The following is a 15,657-nucleotide window of genomic DNA, read 5'->3' as shown; positions in this document are numbered from 1 at the left end:
AACTCACTACTCCTTCTAAGAATCCTCTCTCTGTGCTCCTGCTGTATCCTGTATACCCTCCTATTTCCATATTCACACCACCATATTACAGTAGATGATGTCATATGATGCATGATGTGAGCATGTCTCTGTCATCCTTAGTAGACCAGGACCTCCCAGAGGGCAAGACTGGTACCTCCTGATTTTTCTGTATATTTCTTGCTTAGCACAATTTCACACAATTTAGTATGTGCTAAGTTAATTTTATTTGAATGAATTAATGAATGTAAAATCTTCTGCAGTATCTATCATTCTGTGGTACTGTGGGAAGTACAATGGTGGTTTAGAGGATAATTTGGAACATTAAAGAATAATTCCAATGGGGAGGCAAAGCCTAAATATATAAAGTAAATGGCAGAAAAATGTGATTTAAATTTAATAATAAAAATAGCTAACATTTACTGTGGACTAGATGTCAGGCACTATTCTGCATGCTTTAAATCAGTGTGCTTTTCACCTATTAACTAATTTAATCCTGGAAATAGCCCCCTATTTGATATACATACAGGTATATTACATATTAGAAGCATATTATGGATGTATGTGTATATATGTAATATATGTAAAACAGAGGGCCAAGAACTAAAGTACAAACACATATTTTGTTAGCATCCTCAGAGTCCTTTCATTTCTTTTGAAAATCCTGAATGGCATTACCAGTCACTTCCCTTTAATCCCAGTGACCTAGCCCTAGTTTACCTATTGCTTTACAAACCTTCATTAACATAACTGAGTCTAATATTAGCTTCAAGTTTATGAAAGATCATTGTTGGTACTTCTGCTTTTGCTCTAGTTAGAATGTTGTCTAAATTCTTTCAGTGGGAGATTTGAAAGTCCTAATCTACTTTTTAAAATGTGCTCTGGCCTAGAAAATCCAAGCCTAGAAGAACATCAGGATGATCCAATTTTAATCAACCTGCTTGAAAACAAACAAAATGGCAGCTCTAATAAGAAAGTCTATTATTTTTCCTATTATTGAGTTCCTATAAAGAATTTTTTGCTGTAGTATGAGTTTTTCCCCCTTTGGCAAGTCTTTTTTTTTTTTTTTTTTTTGACTAGTTATAATGAAACATAGATAAAATTCACTAAGTAAACAACATTGTGAAGGTGGATGAGAACCACATTAATTTTGTTGCTCAGACAGAATTTCTGTAGCCTCATAATTGATAAACTATTTGAAGCACAGTGGAAATCCTTTATAACTGGAGTATTTAAAGAAAATGAGAACCAATTCACACCCCAAAACATAATTCAATAAAAGCCGATAATATACTGAGCATCTGACTACAGTGTAAAAACAGTATCTCCAGACTATATTTTGACCTTGAAAACTTAAGCCCAAAAGGAACAGAGGTAGCACATTGAATTTACAACAGTTTATCCTAGCAGCTGTGCTAGCCTAGTTACAATCTAGCGTGGTGACAAACTATACGTTAGCAAGCCCTCTTATTTCAATAGTGATTTCCACAGAGGAGTTATAAAATACCTTGGGAAATTATACCATTAATATTCATTAAGTGCACGTAGTGGCAGAAACTAAAGAACAGAGGTTCAATGATGCCATAGTCTCTGCTGAGAATAATCTCAGACCCTGACTTTACCTCATTGATCATCCACAAGGCCAGGCTTTCTCTTGACTGTATGAGTCAAAAGACCCTTTGCTGTAAATCAGATGCCTTCCACCCAGAACACTGATTTATAGAAAGTTTTCTGCTTCTGTGGCGAGTTAATCAAGTGTTTTCATTACATCCTTATCGCCATCGTCTTTCATTTTTCAATATCTTAAACTAAAACTCAAAAGTTTTAGTGATATCATAGATGGGTAAAGAGCTAACTAGCTACACACACACCAGTGCTGTAGTAAAATTTTCATTGTGCATTTCAAATGAGGTTAGCATATTTCTCATGCACACAAAAATTTCTCCCATTGAGTTATATATGAGTTGATAATTGACCCCAAAATAACAATGTGATGTTCTCTTTCTTATCAAAAAATGCTGATTTTACCCAAATTACTAGTTAATACAATGGGCCAGACTCATCTACAAAGAGACAACAAAGAAAACACCGTAACAGGAATAGGTCAGCATAAAAATTAGTTTTTATATTATTCTTTCATAAGTATTATTTATTCTGCCACATTTTTTGTTATTTGCAGCAGATGTGTCGAACTGAAACAGTAGGGAATTTTTATGTGATGAATAAATATCTTTCCTTTTCCTTCCATCAGATATTTTCTCAATGATTTCTGACTCTAGTGGGGTGATGGTTTATGGACGATATGATCAGTTTCTGCGAGAAGTTCTCAAACTACCCACAGCAGTTTTTGAAGGTCCTTCCTTTGGTTATACAGAACAATCAGCTAGATCCTGTTTCTCTCAACAGGTAGGAAAGAACGTGTTTAAAGAACTATGTTTCAAACAATGGTTGCTCTCCTTCTCATCTCGCTTCAAGTTACAACTTAGACAGTTCTTTTTCATAACCTGTAGTATACCTTCCAGCCTCTGACAAATTACCTGTGAGTCAGTAACTAAACCCAACACACCTGGATAATAATAATAGGCAATATTTACTGACTGTGAGTGAGATACCATGCTAAGTTCCTTACTTGCATTGTCTAATTTAATCATTATAACAACTTTTAGCCTCAGTATCATTATTATCACTGCACTATCAAAAGGACTGAACTGTCACTCAGCCTCACATGAAACACAGGTCTGACCCAGCATTAGGTTTCACCAGTGTTTAGCAAAGGAGATAAAAAGAGATGTGGCACATGTCACATCTCACTCTGGGAGACCCAAAATATGATAGACATGGCTACCTAAATCTTCCAGAACATGATACATTTCGGACTCAGAGTGACATGTTTTAACTGGGGCTTTAACTGAGTAAAAGTTAGCCCAGGGGAAGCTGCTTAGTTTTGGGGACACTCCATGTTTATATCTTCCCAGTCATGTAGGAAGTCTTCATATCTAGCATCATTGTCCAGCACAGCACAGTGGTATTTTTTAAAAATCCAAATTAACCAAGGATATCCTCTAAAAGGATCCCTTTAATAAGAAATCATTGCATAGCAGCCAGTACAAAACTGCATCTACCGTCTAGCTAATAAACTTCATCAGTCTGTTCACTTGGTGATCTAGGAGGTCAAAAGTACATCAGGTATCTCGATAGTCATGGATTTGTGTAGAATCATAAACGTATCCATACAATCAATAAGAGAGGGATGGTTTGATACAATAAGTGCTAACTCTTCTCCTGTGGCATCTCCCCCAAGAAGCCTTTCTGACCCTTCCCATGCTCCCTCCCCAAAATTGGCTTAAGGTGCCCTATCTCTGCCCCCAGTTCTGAAAAGTTCTAGGCAATGAAGTTGGAAAGAAAGAGGCCTAGGTGAATGGATTTGTGGTCCTCTTTTTATTTCCTTTTTGAGTTGGTGATATCAGAATGGATTTATTCACCAGTATCTATCATCTGGCCTATTGCATTAAGCCCCAAACTAATCTCTCTGCCTCTGAATTTATTTGTCATTTGTACATTTGCTGATCTTAAGTAGTGGTGTATTGTAGAATACTCAATAAATATACTAATGCTTTAGAATTTTGCACATTAAAAACTAGCTAAAATAATAGGACTTTATTTAATTTATTAGGACATATATTCAAAAAGAATTATATAGGATGTTGACATTGCTCAAAATTTCTTTTGAAATATCCTATAGACTGTCACATGATATAATTTTGTACATATCCTTAATGATAAGAAATTTATATATGTTAAATTCATAATAACATTTTTTTGACTTCCAGGAGTGAGTTTTATGATGAATGGTCAAAATGCATAATATCATTTGAAGTGCAAAAAAAGCCACACAAATAAAAATAATAAAATTTATTTTTTGGGCTTCATAAACTGGTTATAACAGCAGTTTGAATGATGAAATTTTTTAATTTTTTTAATTGCTTCATTGGAAAAAGAACAAGCCACTCCAAGTGATTGTTTTGAAAGACAACATTATTTTAGACACATAAATTGTGGTCACTTTTTAAAGGATACTGCCTCATGACATACTTTCCATAATTTATCTTTTAGTAATAATGTTGCTATCAATCCTACAAAAAGCTTAAAGTATTTAGTATTACAAGGAAGGTTTAAAATTGTAAATAGCTGCTAATAAAAAAAAAAATTAATCAAAGGGTACCAAAACAGTTGTTTTGTGAATTACAAGGACTAGTATAAGGTGTAGCCCTTGAAAAGGCACTCCGGCTCTTCAGGACTGATTTCTTATCTAAAAAAAAAAAAAACTATGTCATCTAACTTCATATTATAATTCAAAATCCCAAATAAAATGATAATTTTTTTTTGCATATAAACATGTAATTTTTATCATTCATGCTATTACAATATCATGTAATAATATAACTTTATTTTTGTCATCTTGAGGGAAAATTATAGATATAATATATTCATTTTCTACATCAGAAGGGACTAGAATAATGAGACAGAAGCAGACCGAATTGAGAGGAAAGGTTTGTAAGGAAAGGAGAGAAGAGAAATTTTTTTTTAATGTAGATTGTTCTCTCCTAAGAAGGAGAGATCACTTCCTCTTAACAGGATTCCCTCCTAATCTTGTATAGCGGAACCATTCATGTTGACTATGAAATATTTAGTACTTATGGAGGTTGTGGAAGTTTAAAAGGATAGGTATCCTACAGATTTAGAAGATTGCTATAGGAATAGCAGAGTACACCAGGACACACTATTAGGTAAAACTTTATGGAGAATGTCTAGTCATATTTCTTCATCATTTTCATACTGTCCCTCATATATGAAAGTGATGCTCTGAGAATGACTTTTCTCCTTATGATAATATTGACTCTGCCTCAGTGGAGGTAATTCAGTTCTGTGTATAAGTATAAAATGCAATTAATGTTTAAATTCAAGTTCTGTTTCTTATATGTCAGAGGTTAACTGAATGTCTTGCTTCTTCAATCTCAAATGATATCTGCATATCAGATAAATTAAGATTATTCTCTGTTCTAAATTTTTGTGGGTTTTTTGATGCAGAAAAAAGTCACTTTAAACAGCTTCTTGGACACCCTCATGTCAGATCCTCCCCCGCAGTGTCTGGTCTGGTTGCCCCTTCTGCATCGACTGGCAAATGTAGAAAACGGTGAGTAGTTAGTTACCTTTGGAGCTAAGACAATTTTTTAAATCATTGAAATTAGGCCATGAAGTCTATAGATATTAAGCCAAGGTCATTGTTTTAGGAAAGATTAGTCATTTTGAGCTTTGTTTATAATTGAACTAACCAGTCTTCCTGATCTGTAAGGCCATATAGGTGCAATGCAAAATGAGGACTGTCAGTTCTAAAAGCTTATTAAAGCTCACTGGTACATCTCAGTTACAAGTCAGGTGTGGCTTAAAGACTTGATACAACAGAATAATCTCAATAGGAATGTGACATTTTCTAATATTTGTTTTGGGTATGAATTTCCAATATTGATGTACATGACATTGATTATTTCTTCCTAGGCATTCAACCAGGAATAAGGAAAATAATTGGATGATAGAGCCTTACTAATCTTCTGTCATATGCTGCGAATTATAAACTTTCAATGGTTGTATTTATGTAAAAGATTAAAGTAATGTAAACTTTTATAATGTGCTTTTATAATAAAAGTATTTCTAGGATTAAAGTAATTAGTATTGGTATATCCAAATTTAAATATGAACTACAGTTCAGAACAAGATTTAAAGAAATTTAAACATGGAATAATTCAGTACCTTCATCTAATCTTTAGATGCTCTTATTTATTATTTTAACTCTGAGGTTTCTCTGGACTTAAATAGAAAATAATTTATTCTGTATTTCTTACTAGAATCTTAATGTCTGTACATTTCTTTAATATACATTTGGGGTAAAGTTCGCTTTTAGCATCTGCCCTTAGCTCTCTTAGTTAAGTTATAAATTTATCCTGTTTAGCTCATGGAGATTAAAAGAATGAACTCACTAAGTTCTCTGTAATCACTACCAAGCAGAGATGTATTTTTTTATGCTTCTTACTCATCTGCAGCAGCAAAGAGCAATCAAGGTCCAGATCGTGCAGGATGAGTTAATATTACTGTTTATAATTCCAGAACTAGTCATCTTCCAATCATAAAGTTGTAATTTCGTTCCTCTAGCTCACTATTTCCTGTTGCAGGAAATTAGTGTCTTAGGCCGTGTCCCAGAGCAGTTGTCTCTAAATTCAGGTCTCATTCAGCCCTTCCTAAGAGCCAGAGAAGAGAGGATATGATCCTTATTCAGAAGACAATACATCCAGAACTCGTTATGTCTGTTTTTACAATTTGCATTTCATCTTCGTTTATTCTTATTTACATTATTTTCTCTAGCTGGATACTCAGAAAATAACTTTACCAATTACATTATTTTTCTTAGCTTGTTACCCAGAAATTAACTTTATCAATTACATTATTTTCCCTAACTGGTTACCCAGAAAATAATTTTACCAAAGGCAAGAACTGTTGTTCTTGTTTAATATCTTTAGCTCACAGCATGTAAACAATTACTTGGATTTGATCACTTGTTAGCTTCAAATTTTAACTATTTTACCTGGCCTGCTTAAAAATTAAAATTTTTTGCCAAAGGAAGTTATGTGTCTCTCAAACTATCTGAATTAGAACTGTATTCAGATGATGAACACACCTCCTTGGGTCCTATCCATCTGCCTCTTAGGAAAGACAAAATCTATTTATTAAATGGAAGCAATGTCACTCATTAAATAAGCCCATTAGCTACTCCATTTTAAAAAATAATAACTCAGCTAGGGGAAAAAGGTGAAGGAATTAAGAAGTATGAATTGGTAGGTACAAAATAGTCACAGGGTTGTGAAGTACAACATAGAGAATATAGTCAAGAATATTGTAGTAACTATGTATAGTGTCAGGTACACACTAGACTAATCGAGAAATCGCTTTATAAATCATATAACCACTGTGCTGTACACCTGAAACTAATATAAAATAGTATTGAATGTCAACTCTAATTGAAAGATTAAAAAATAATTCGATTTTCTCACCCAGTTTTTCTACTCTCCCTCCATTTCCCTTCCTTTTTTCTTTCTCTGGTTTTCCATTTCTGTAATATTTGTTCTCTACCCACTGGATAGTCAGCTGTGTTCAGCCATTGTGCTTCTGAGTCTTCAGTGTGCTGTGCTGGTCTCTTGGAGACAGAGCAGTTTGGGGGAAAGGCGAGTCAGTTTGGGTAATTTATATTCTTGTAGTGTAAGAGATGGGAGTAGAAAGAGCAAATGACATTACAGAGATTTGTTGTTAAAAGAACACCAATCCTCCATCCTATTTCTTTTCTTCTGCCTCCACACATATACTTGAAAAGGGTGGTGAGACTCTGGGAATAAACATAATGCTTCTCTCAGCCAAAATTGACTATCGTCTGAAATCATGGCAAACAGCAGAAAAATGCAGTTCTCATTAGGCTGCATTTTTCCTTATCCTGGCTCATACTTTGTTTTTCTTGTTTTTTTCTTCGTTTACTGCCTGCTTAGTCTTCCATCCAGTTGAATGTTCCTACTGCCACAGTGAGAGTATGATGGGATTTCGATACCGATGCCAGCAGTGTCACAATTACCAGCTCTGTCAGGACTGCTTCTGGAGGGGACATGCCGGTGGTTCCCATAGCAACCAGCACCAAATGAAAGAGTATACATCATGGGTAAGGCAAGGTCCAGACAATATTTAAAGTTGGATGTATGAGTGTTGTCGCTCAGAATGTAAGGGAATATCAAGGATGGTGACAGATTCAGGGGGCAAACTTACCTTGTAGTCTAACATTCCTTCCCCCTTTCCTCCCACTCCCCATCTTACTGGGATGTCTAAGTTATTATATCTGAACCCAATGTAGTTTCCCAAGACTTAAAATATAGGAAGACTCAAACTATGTTACTTCTTGAAATACAGGCAATTCAGTATCGATATAGGTAACAATTGAACAGCAAGTACCTTCTGGAGCATAATCTCATTTTCACAGTAAGTTAAGGTTCTTTTGTTTTGTTTTTTTGGTAGGAATTGCTTTAAAATGATTGTTAGTTTATTTTTTTCTTAGATTCTTGGAGTTCTCTTAAGTGCATGACTAGAAGATAAAGAAAAGACGTGTAAGCATGTGAGCTTAATGATGCTGTTCCATTTTACTTTTTTGGAGGAAGGGGAGTTTGCAGTTATATTAGTAAATCAATAAATAGTGCAAGTGAGCTACTTGCTAAAGGTGACCTGTGAGTGTCTGTCCATGTGATGGATGTATTCTCAGAAGCATGTGGTTCTAGGTCTATGGGAAGGATTTGACTTCATAAACTTGCTGTTCAAATGGTTTACAGTTTGCTGACCTGTGTCTCAGTTAAACTCAAAATCAGTCTCCATGATATTGTTCTTATACTGTGAAAGTATTGCTGTATGTACAGATTACCTTTTGTGGGATGTACCGTAGTCCCTGCCAACCCCTCTTAAAATAGTTCTTCCACAAGAAAATGTAAACTTTTATGAGTTTTTTTCTTTATTTCAGTGTATTTCAATTCAATATATAGTCTTTACTTAAAAAGTAACTTTTTTTTTATAAAAAGATCTTCAGAATATGCATTTAAAATCAAAATGTCCTTTCTAGGAATTATTGGGAACCAATATTCAGCGTAGATGTATTAATTGTTTAGCACCTGTCAGATTCTGAGTTCAAGTAACAGTTTCTCACTAAGGCATTGTACACTGACTGCTCCATGTCAGTTTAAATACGACTCTTTACTGTTGATTATGTCATATGCTAAGGATAGATATACTAACAAAGATCATGAAATACAATTTTGTATAGAAGATGAGAGAAACATTTTCTATTTTCTTATTGTCAATGTATTTTCTTACTTCTGTCTCAAATCCTGGAGGTGTTTGAAAACTAATCATTTTTAATCGTTGTTGTATGTAAATGCTAGCGTCAGAGAAAGAGCCTCTTTCTTAGGGGTTGTGGATGTGAAAATTATATGGCAGAGCAATATCTTTACAAAGTAGGATTAGACTCCTCAAGAGGATAAAGGGGCCCTGATGTTTATGGGGCGAAGAGCTGTTGTTATTGCTGTTTTAAGTATTCTGAGAATTACCTCTCCTAGCAAAAGCCAAAGAGGGACTTCTGGAACAATGCTCCTACTACTTAGCTTTTAAATAATGTGGACAAAATCAGTTTATTATCTTGCCAATTATAGGCTCTATGCACAAAAGAAAAAGACAAAACTAAATGGCTTCTCATGGAAAGGGAAAATTTAGGTTAAGATTTATTACATGTAATATCAAAAATAATTGGCCACATATATATGGTCTATTATTTTTGATAATTTTGACTGGGAAATACTAAGATAAACATTCCAACAGTCTAAATGAAAAAGAGGTAGCATGATGCTCTGAAAAGAAAATGAATTTTAAATTCTCAAGATTCAGATTGAATTTCCACTTTTATTGTTAATTGGATATATTCTGACACACCTGAACTATCCTGCACCTGGATTCCTGCAAAACATCCTGCTCATCTCCTTCCTTCTTTCCTTCTTAAGTAGGAGCAATCCTTCTAGAATCAGATCTAATCCTGTCACCCCTGTAATTTAAACTCTGCATTCAAGATAAAGACCACAGTCCTTGATGTTACATATAAGGATTTTAATGATCTGCCTCCTGCTTTCCTCTCCAGAACGGGGTCTCTACTTCCTCCAGGAATTATCTTCCCAGTTTCCTGAATTTTTGTCAGAAGGACTCCTGTTGGTCCATTAAGCTCCAGCCCGGGTGTCCCATGAACAATGAGTACTTCCATTTATCAGCGTTTGCTGACACTAAGCAGCAGGAGGCAGGCACCTTAGTGGCTTGTTGAGCACTGAGCAAACTCCCTAAATTTGATACTCAAAGAGGATTTCTTGAATGAATGAATGAATGAATGAATGACTACTATGAAGCAAATCATCTGGTAAAATGTTACATAAACATTAGTTGTTATCACTTCTATAACTGTCCTCTTCTTTCCAGAAATCACCCGCTAAGAAGCTAACTAATGCGTTAAGCAAGTCTCTGAGCTGTGCTTCCAGCCGTGAACCATTGCACCCCATGTTCCCTGACCAGCCAGAGAAGCCACTCAACTTGGCCCACATCGTGTAAGTATCTCTACTGTCCAGAATTAGAGAAATCTTTCTTCATTGACACATATTTGCATCTATACAAAGGCAATTTCATATCAGTCATCAGGGATCATGTTTTAAAATTTAATTTTAAAAAAAAGAGTGAACATAATATCATTATAATTTTTTTATTGTAAAGGTATACAGTACTTCAGCCCAGCTGCACAAGTAAAGTGTGCAACACTAATGTAATTCACCTAGAGATGAAAAATATTCAGAAAGCGTAGTTATAAAATATGGATGTTAATGGAGTTTACACAATTGAAAGTTAACAATCAATGTAATTATTATAGTAAGAAAATTTTAAAGCACACTATACCTTAATATCGTATGTGCTTTGAGTCTCAAATATAAAAGCCCTTCGTTTCATTTCTCTGCAGAGCCAGTCCTCTTAAAGATGGCAGCAAACCTGGGATTTGTTGTTGTTTTAACCCAAGCTACATCACTTTAGGAGATTCATGACCTGTGCAGGGGAAGGTTGCAGAGAGGGATTGGTGGGAAAATTCATCAAAACATCCAAAATCAGACTTTTAAAAAATGTTTCTCCAAAGTATATGTGAGTTTGGTGGGCAGAAGGAGTAGGGCCAGAGAATAGTTCTATCTCCTATCCCTTCCTCCTCCCAGACCCTAGAGCCTCTCTTGGGACTAGGTGGCCAAGAAAACAGGAAAGGCTTAGGTAGAAGAAAGTATTTTTTCTTTGGTGTTATCTTGGGTTAAGAAGAAGAAAGAAGCTCATTATCTGCTTCTATGCACAATTGGGAGTTATTACTCACAGGTGCCTCAGAAAACATCTGGAAGAGGTGGATCCCCCTCCTTATAAACTGACTTTTGTTTTGCCCAGTTTAGCGGGACCTGCCACACTGCAAGGTTTATTTACATTTTGATGTCAGGAGGTGGGCCAATCAGACCTACTGGCCTTAGGAATTCACCAATGCAAAGTTCATGCTTCAGACAGTTCAGAACACGGCCCATAAGCAGTACTGGGGTGGATATGAGACCCTCATGAAAGCAGTAACTCTTTCCTCTGATGGAACTAAGCAAACACCGTCAAATGATTTGTGCTGTTGCATGTCCATGAGCTTTGTATAAATACTCCGGGGCTTTGTTTGGTTTGCTCCCAAGTGGCTTTGAGGGTTCACTGTCCTCAGCAATGCACAGTCTGGAGGCTCCAGTTGCTGACATGGGCTAAACATCCAAAAAACTAATGTAAACCAATTATGTAGAATGCGGTTAACTTATTTTTGGAAATTTTGCTCCTAAAAATAAGCCATAAAATAAACCAGGGTAAATGAACATGAGGAGTGTTCCAAAGGGCCAGCCACTTTCAGAAAGTAATCTCATAGGAGCTGTTCTTATTATTGTCTCGACTTTCCTTCCCACAGCCAGAGACAGTCACTAATCCTTTAATGACTGAACAAAACGAAGTGAGGGCAAGTCTGTGCTCTCTGTGCTCTGTCACAGAGTCACTCTCTACCAGACCTGCCTGGAGTTTCACTCCCAGAGGACAGCGTTCAATAAGAGCTGTTGGGTGTGAGGAAGAGGGAGAGGGTGGACGTGAATGGCCTGGCTCTTAAGAGCTTTGCAGTAGAACAAAATTAGGATGCTGCCCCCCACTTAAAGAATTACAAAATGAGGCAGCGTGAAATAAAAGTTGGTTGCACAGTCACACTGCAGTATCACCTAGCGCAGGCCTTGTACCCAGCCGGTTCAGGGTTGGTGTGTATGCGTGTGCGTGTGCGTGTGCATGTTCGTGCGTGTGCATGTGCGCGCGCGTGTGCGTACGTGTGCGCGTGTGCACACACACATTAATTGGCTGAGTAAAAATATTTTAACTTTAGTTTATAGTGGCAATATGATCTGATGTGTTATTCGCTGAACTAACTGAGGGCAAAATCTACACAATTTAGATTCCACATAGAGTTTCAGAATTCCCTTAAAATTCTACACAAAATGTACCTTTTTTCTGAGAAAAGTTTCATATATCTAACCAGATTCTCAAAATAGCCTTTGAATCAAAATACTGATCTATACTTGCTGTTAATATATTTTTTCAGGCATAAGATCTTAGTTTAAAAATGCAAATTGTGAAAAATATTTAATTGTTGAAATAACATAAGAAATCCTGGATGCAGAAGGTCCCGTCTATGTTAGAACAGAATTATTTTTCTGTTTTTGACTTTAAAAGTTTTTCTCTCCATGTTTTTCAATTGTTAGTACCCTGAACAGACATCTATGTCTTCTTTTTTTTTTTTTTACATGGGGATACCTAAGACTTCTAATTTTAAAATATGCTGTTCATTTATCTATTTTATGTCATTGTAGACACATCGTAGCCACTTCAGTGGTGACATTTTGGTATTTTGACATTTATTCTTAGCTATTGCTTGTAAATGTTGCCATGATTAACAGTCTCTATTCTATTCAATTTTTTGCTGCCCAAAGTGATACTTGGTAAGTAATTCAGTAGTCCCCAGTGTATTTCTAAAGACTAGTAATCATAAGTGGTTATGAGACATAAAACAAGTGAGTGATCAGAGGCTAGTTTAAAACTAATTCTGCCTTGAGCTGAACACTTTCAGTTTACAAGAAGAATACCAGTTTTATAAAAATGTTCCCTGCGAAGGTCGTGTCCAGAAAGGAGATTTCGCACTACACCCCTGTGGCTTTATCTTGTGGAGCTATTTCTTTTTCATAAGAATAACTATGTTTAAAATTTCCAATGTGACCTATTTATTACATAAGGTATCTTGTCATTTGATTATGGAGTAAATAGGCACTTCAGTCCCTTTGAAAGCCACAATTTGGTCCCAAGTTCAACATTCTTATGATGAGCCTTAAACGTGAAGCCTTTTACTAAGAAACTGCAATTTCAGCTTTGCAGTGACCAGGTTTAATAGAGTAAGTTTTCCAGGCTAGTTAAAAAGCATTCCAAGTCTGCTTGTTTTCTCTATGCCTAGCGATCGAGAAAAATGGGAAAATTTTCTTTCAAAAGAAAAAAGAATACCAGAAATAATAGTCTAGTTGATTATTTTTAACTTTTTATAAAGCTGCTATGTAAGATAATTCATTCTGTTTATTGTTTTAAAATCTGTATACCTTTCAAAAATTCATAGAGGACATTTCTATAAAATCAGCATCCTTCTTGTAAAGAGAGATTCTATTCAAGGCAGAATTAATTTTAAACTAGCCTCATGTATCAAAGATACATTCCAGATAAGTAATACAAAACTATCAGATCATTTTCAGAACTTTGGTACACGTTTAGACTAGATGAAATAGTGAACCTGCTGTTTTGACTTCATCCAAAAAACAATATGTCTTAAGAAATCTTAGAACACAATTTAACACCAGGAACCAAAGTGTCAATGAATTTTTGCATATAGTGCTGACGTTTTAAAAACTGCATAACAGCATGTTTGTTCCCATAAATACATTGAGATAAACGAGTCTACTTTTTTCCTAGAATCTCTTCATTATAGAATCCAAACTAACCAATGTACAATGTACTTGAAACTAATTTAAATAAATACATTGTTTTAAAAAGAAAAGAAAGAAATTGAAAAAAGGGAAAAAGAAAAAACAGAATGACAGATCAGGTACAGTTGATATTTAGAGTCATGGATAATTCTGAAGAATATTGAACCCTATTTTCTCTCTCATCATACAAAAAAAGGTGCAGTTTAAGGGATGCCTTGTACTGTGTGCCCTGTCATATGGATCATCCTGATAACAGAAAGTTAGTAAATACTTGTGGTACTTAATTGCATCTTCACTTTGAACAAAGAGCAAATAAAGCACAATATGATTTTGCAGTTCGGTCTTTACAAATGGCATATTGAGAGAGGGCCACTGTCATGAAAAACACAGGAGGAAGTTTCCAAAGGTTCAGAAATCCTCCTCTTTCCAAGAGGATGTAGATTCTGATTATCACCAAGTTTTCAGAGCTTCTCCCTTTAGAAAGCAGTAGATGTAAGGCTGCCTCAGAATCCTCACTTCAATCGAGAATATGACTCAGTGCAACGCCAAGCCTCGAAGCTCATGGATAAACATTCCTATGGTATCCGGAGATCTTCCTCACAATATCTAACTGAGATCTCATATTCTCAAGAAATGTAACTGTAAAATACTTGAAGAATTTAATCGGAAAATGTACAATTTCATGTTGATCCTGGGTAACACAGAACTCTGGTCTTCCTAGCCCCTCTCCTTGAAGGATGGTAGATAGTTTTTAACTTGTGACTTTTACTTGTTCTAACTTTGCATCATACTGTACTTTGTTTTAGGCCGCCCAGACCTGTAACCAGCATGAATGATACCCTGTTCTCCCACTCTGTCCCCTCCTCAGGAAGTCCTTTTATTACCAGGAGGTAAGTTCCAATCCTATCATATAATAAGCCCTCTCTGGTAATGAGCTTTGATTCTGTGGCAAGAAAAATATACCAATGTAAGCCAAGAGCAAAAATTATTGTTAGAAACTAGTTATGTAAATATCTATCACACATTTTCCATTTCATTCATTTGGATACATTTAAAGAGAAATGAGTATAGCTTTTGGTATTAAAAACCCTTCTGGAAACTTGCATTTACAGTGCACCTATAGTAAGAATGTGGGGTATGTTTACGTTTTAGTACTGACATTTACATTTAGTACTGCATGCATTCTCTTTCACTGAGAAAGTCACTTTCATAGCACTTAGAATGGTCCAGTTAAGCCAGGAAATTGGAATTTCATGGTATAATTGGGGAAATTATTATATATATTCTGAAACATCTCTTAATTTAAAGCTCCAGATATAAAAGAATTGTCTTCTTCTTGAACTCTGGAGTTCCTGAGGCTAGAGGCTGAAGATCAAACTTGGAAATGTAGTTCCCACATAAATAATTTCATGGGTAATAGCAAGAACTTTAAAAAATGGTGGATATCTTTATGAACAAGATCCACTCCCATTATGAGCAAAGAACAGGTGAAGCAGATAACTTCTTTTTGAGCTAGTATTACAAATATGCAGGGGCCAAGAGTACTCCAGGTCATTTGATCAAATATCATGAATAAAGCACCAGAGAATTATTTTATAAATACATGGAGAAGGCTCACAGGAAAGCAGAAACAAAGGTAAGGAAATTTGGAGTGAGTAAATGAACATAAAATTTCAAATGACTTCCAGTAGGAAAAATGATATACAGCCTCATGTTTCACAAAACAAACATAGTCAGTTTTTTCCCCAAAGAGGTTTCTGAGATGCCAATTTCACTGTAATATCCCGGTACATTCTAGTAAGGATTCGAAGACAGTGAGACTTGAAACACTGCTGATTTTTACCCTGAGTTTCTGTATGTGCCCGTGAACAGGAACCTGAGATGAACGTGTTCCCCATAATTGTAATTAGCAGAAGAAACG

The 15,657-nt window shown here is 35.5% G+C and overlaps 1 protein-coding gene across 13 annotated transcripts in view; it reads left to right on the top strand.

The window, feature by feature from the left end:
* DTNA (dystrobrevin alpha) overlaps positions 1-15,657 on the top strand; it is a 342,157-nt gene that overhangs the window by 267,404 nt on the left and 59,096 nt on the right. For all 13 annotated transcript variants that reach the window (XM_023531751.1, XM_023531725.1, XM_023531716.1 and 10 more), the window contains 5 exons: positions 2,270-2,424; positions 5,107-5,212; positions 7,608-7,774; positions 10,111-10,235; positions 14,543-14,626. In XM_023531751.1, coding sequence (XP_023387519.1) covers positions 2,270-2,424; positions 5,107-5,212; positions 7,608-7,774; positions 10,111-10,235; positions 14,543-14,626 — 637 coding nt within the window. The remainder of the gene's footprint in view (positions 1-2,269; positions 2,425-5,106; positions 5,213-7,607; positions 7,775-10,110; positions 10,236-14,542; positions 14,627-15,657) is intronic.

The sequence above is a fragment of the Pteropus vampyrus genome, unplaced genomic scaffold (genome assembly GCF_000151845.1).
Source record: "Pteropus vampyrus isolate Shadow unplaced genomic scaffold, Pvam_2.0 Scaffold3, whole genome shotgun sequence".
NCBI classification, from domain to species: Eukaryota; Metazoa; Chordata; class Mammalia; order Chiroptera; family Pteropodidae; genus Pteropus; species Pteropus vampyrus.
The sequence above is the reverse complement of the archived record's forward strand: the minus strand, read 5'-3'. Positions and strand labels throughout refer to the sequence as shown.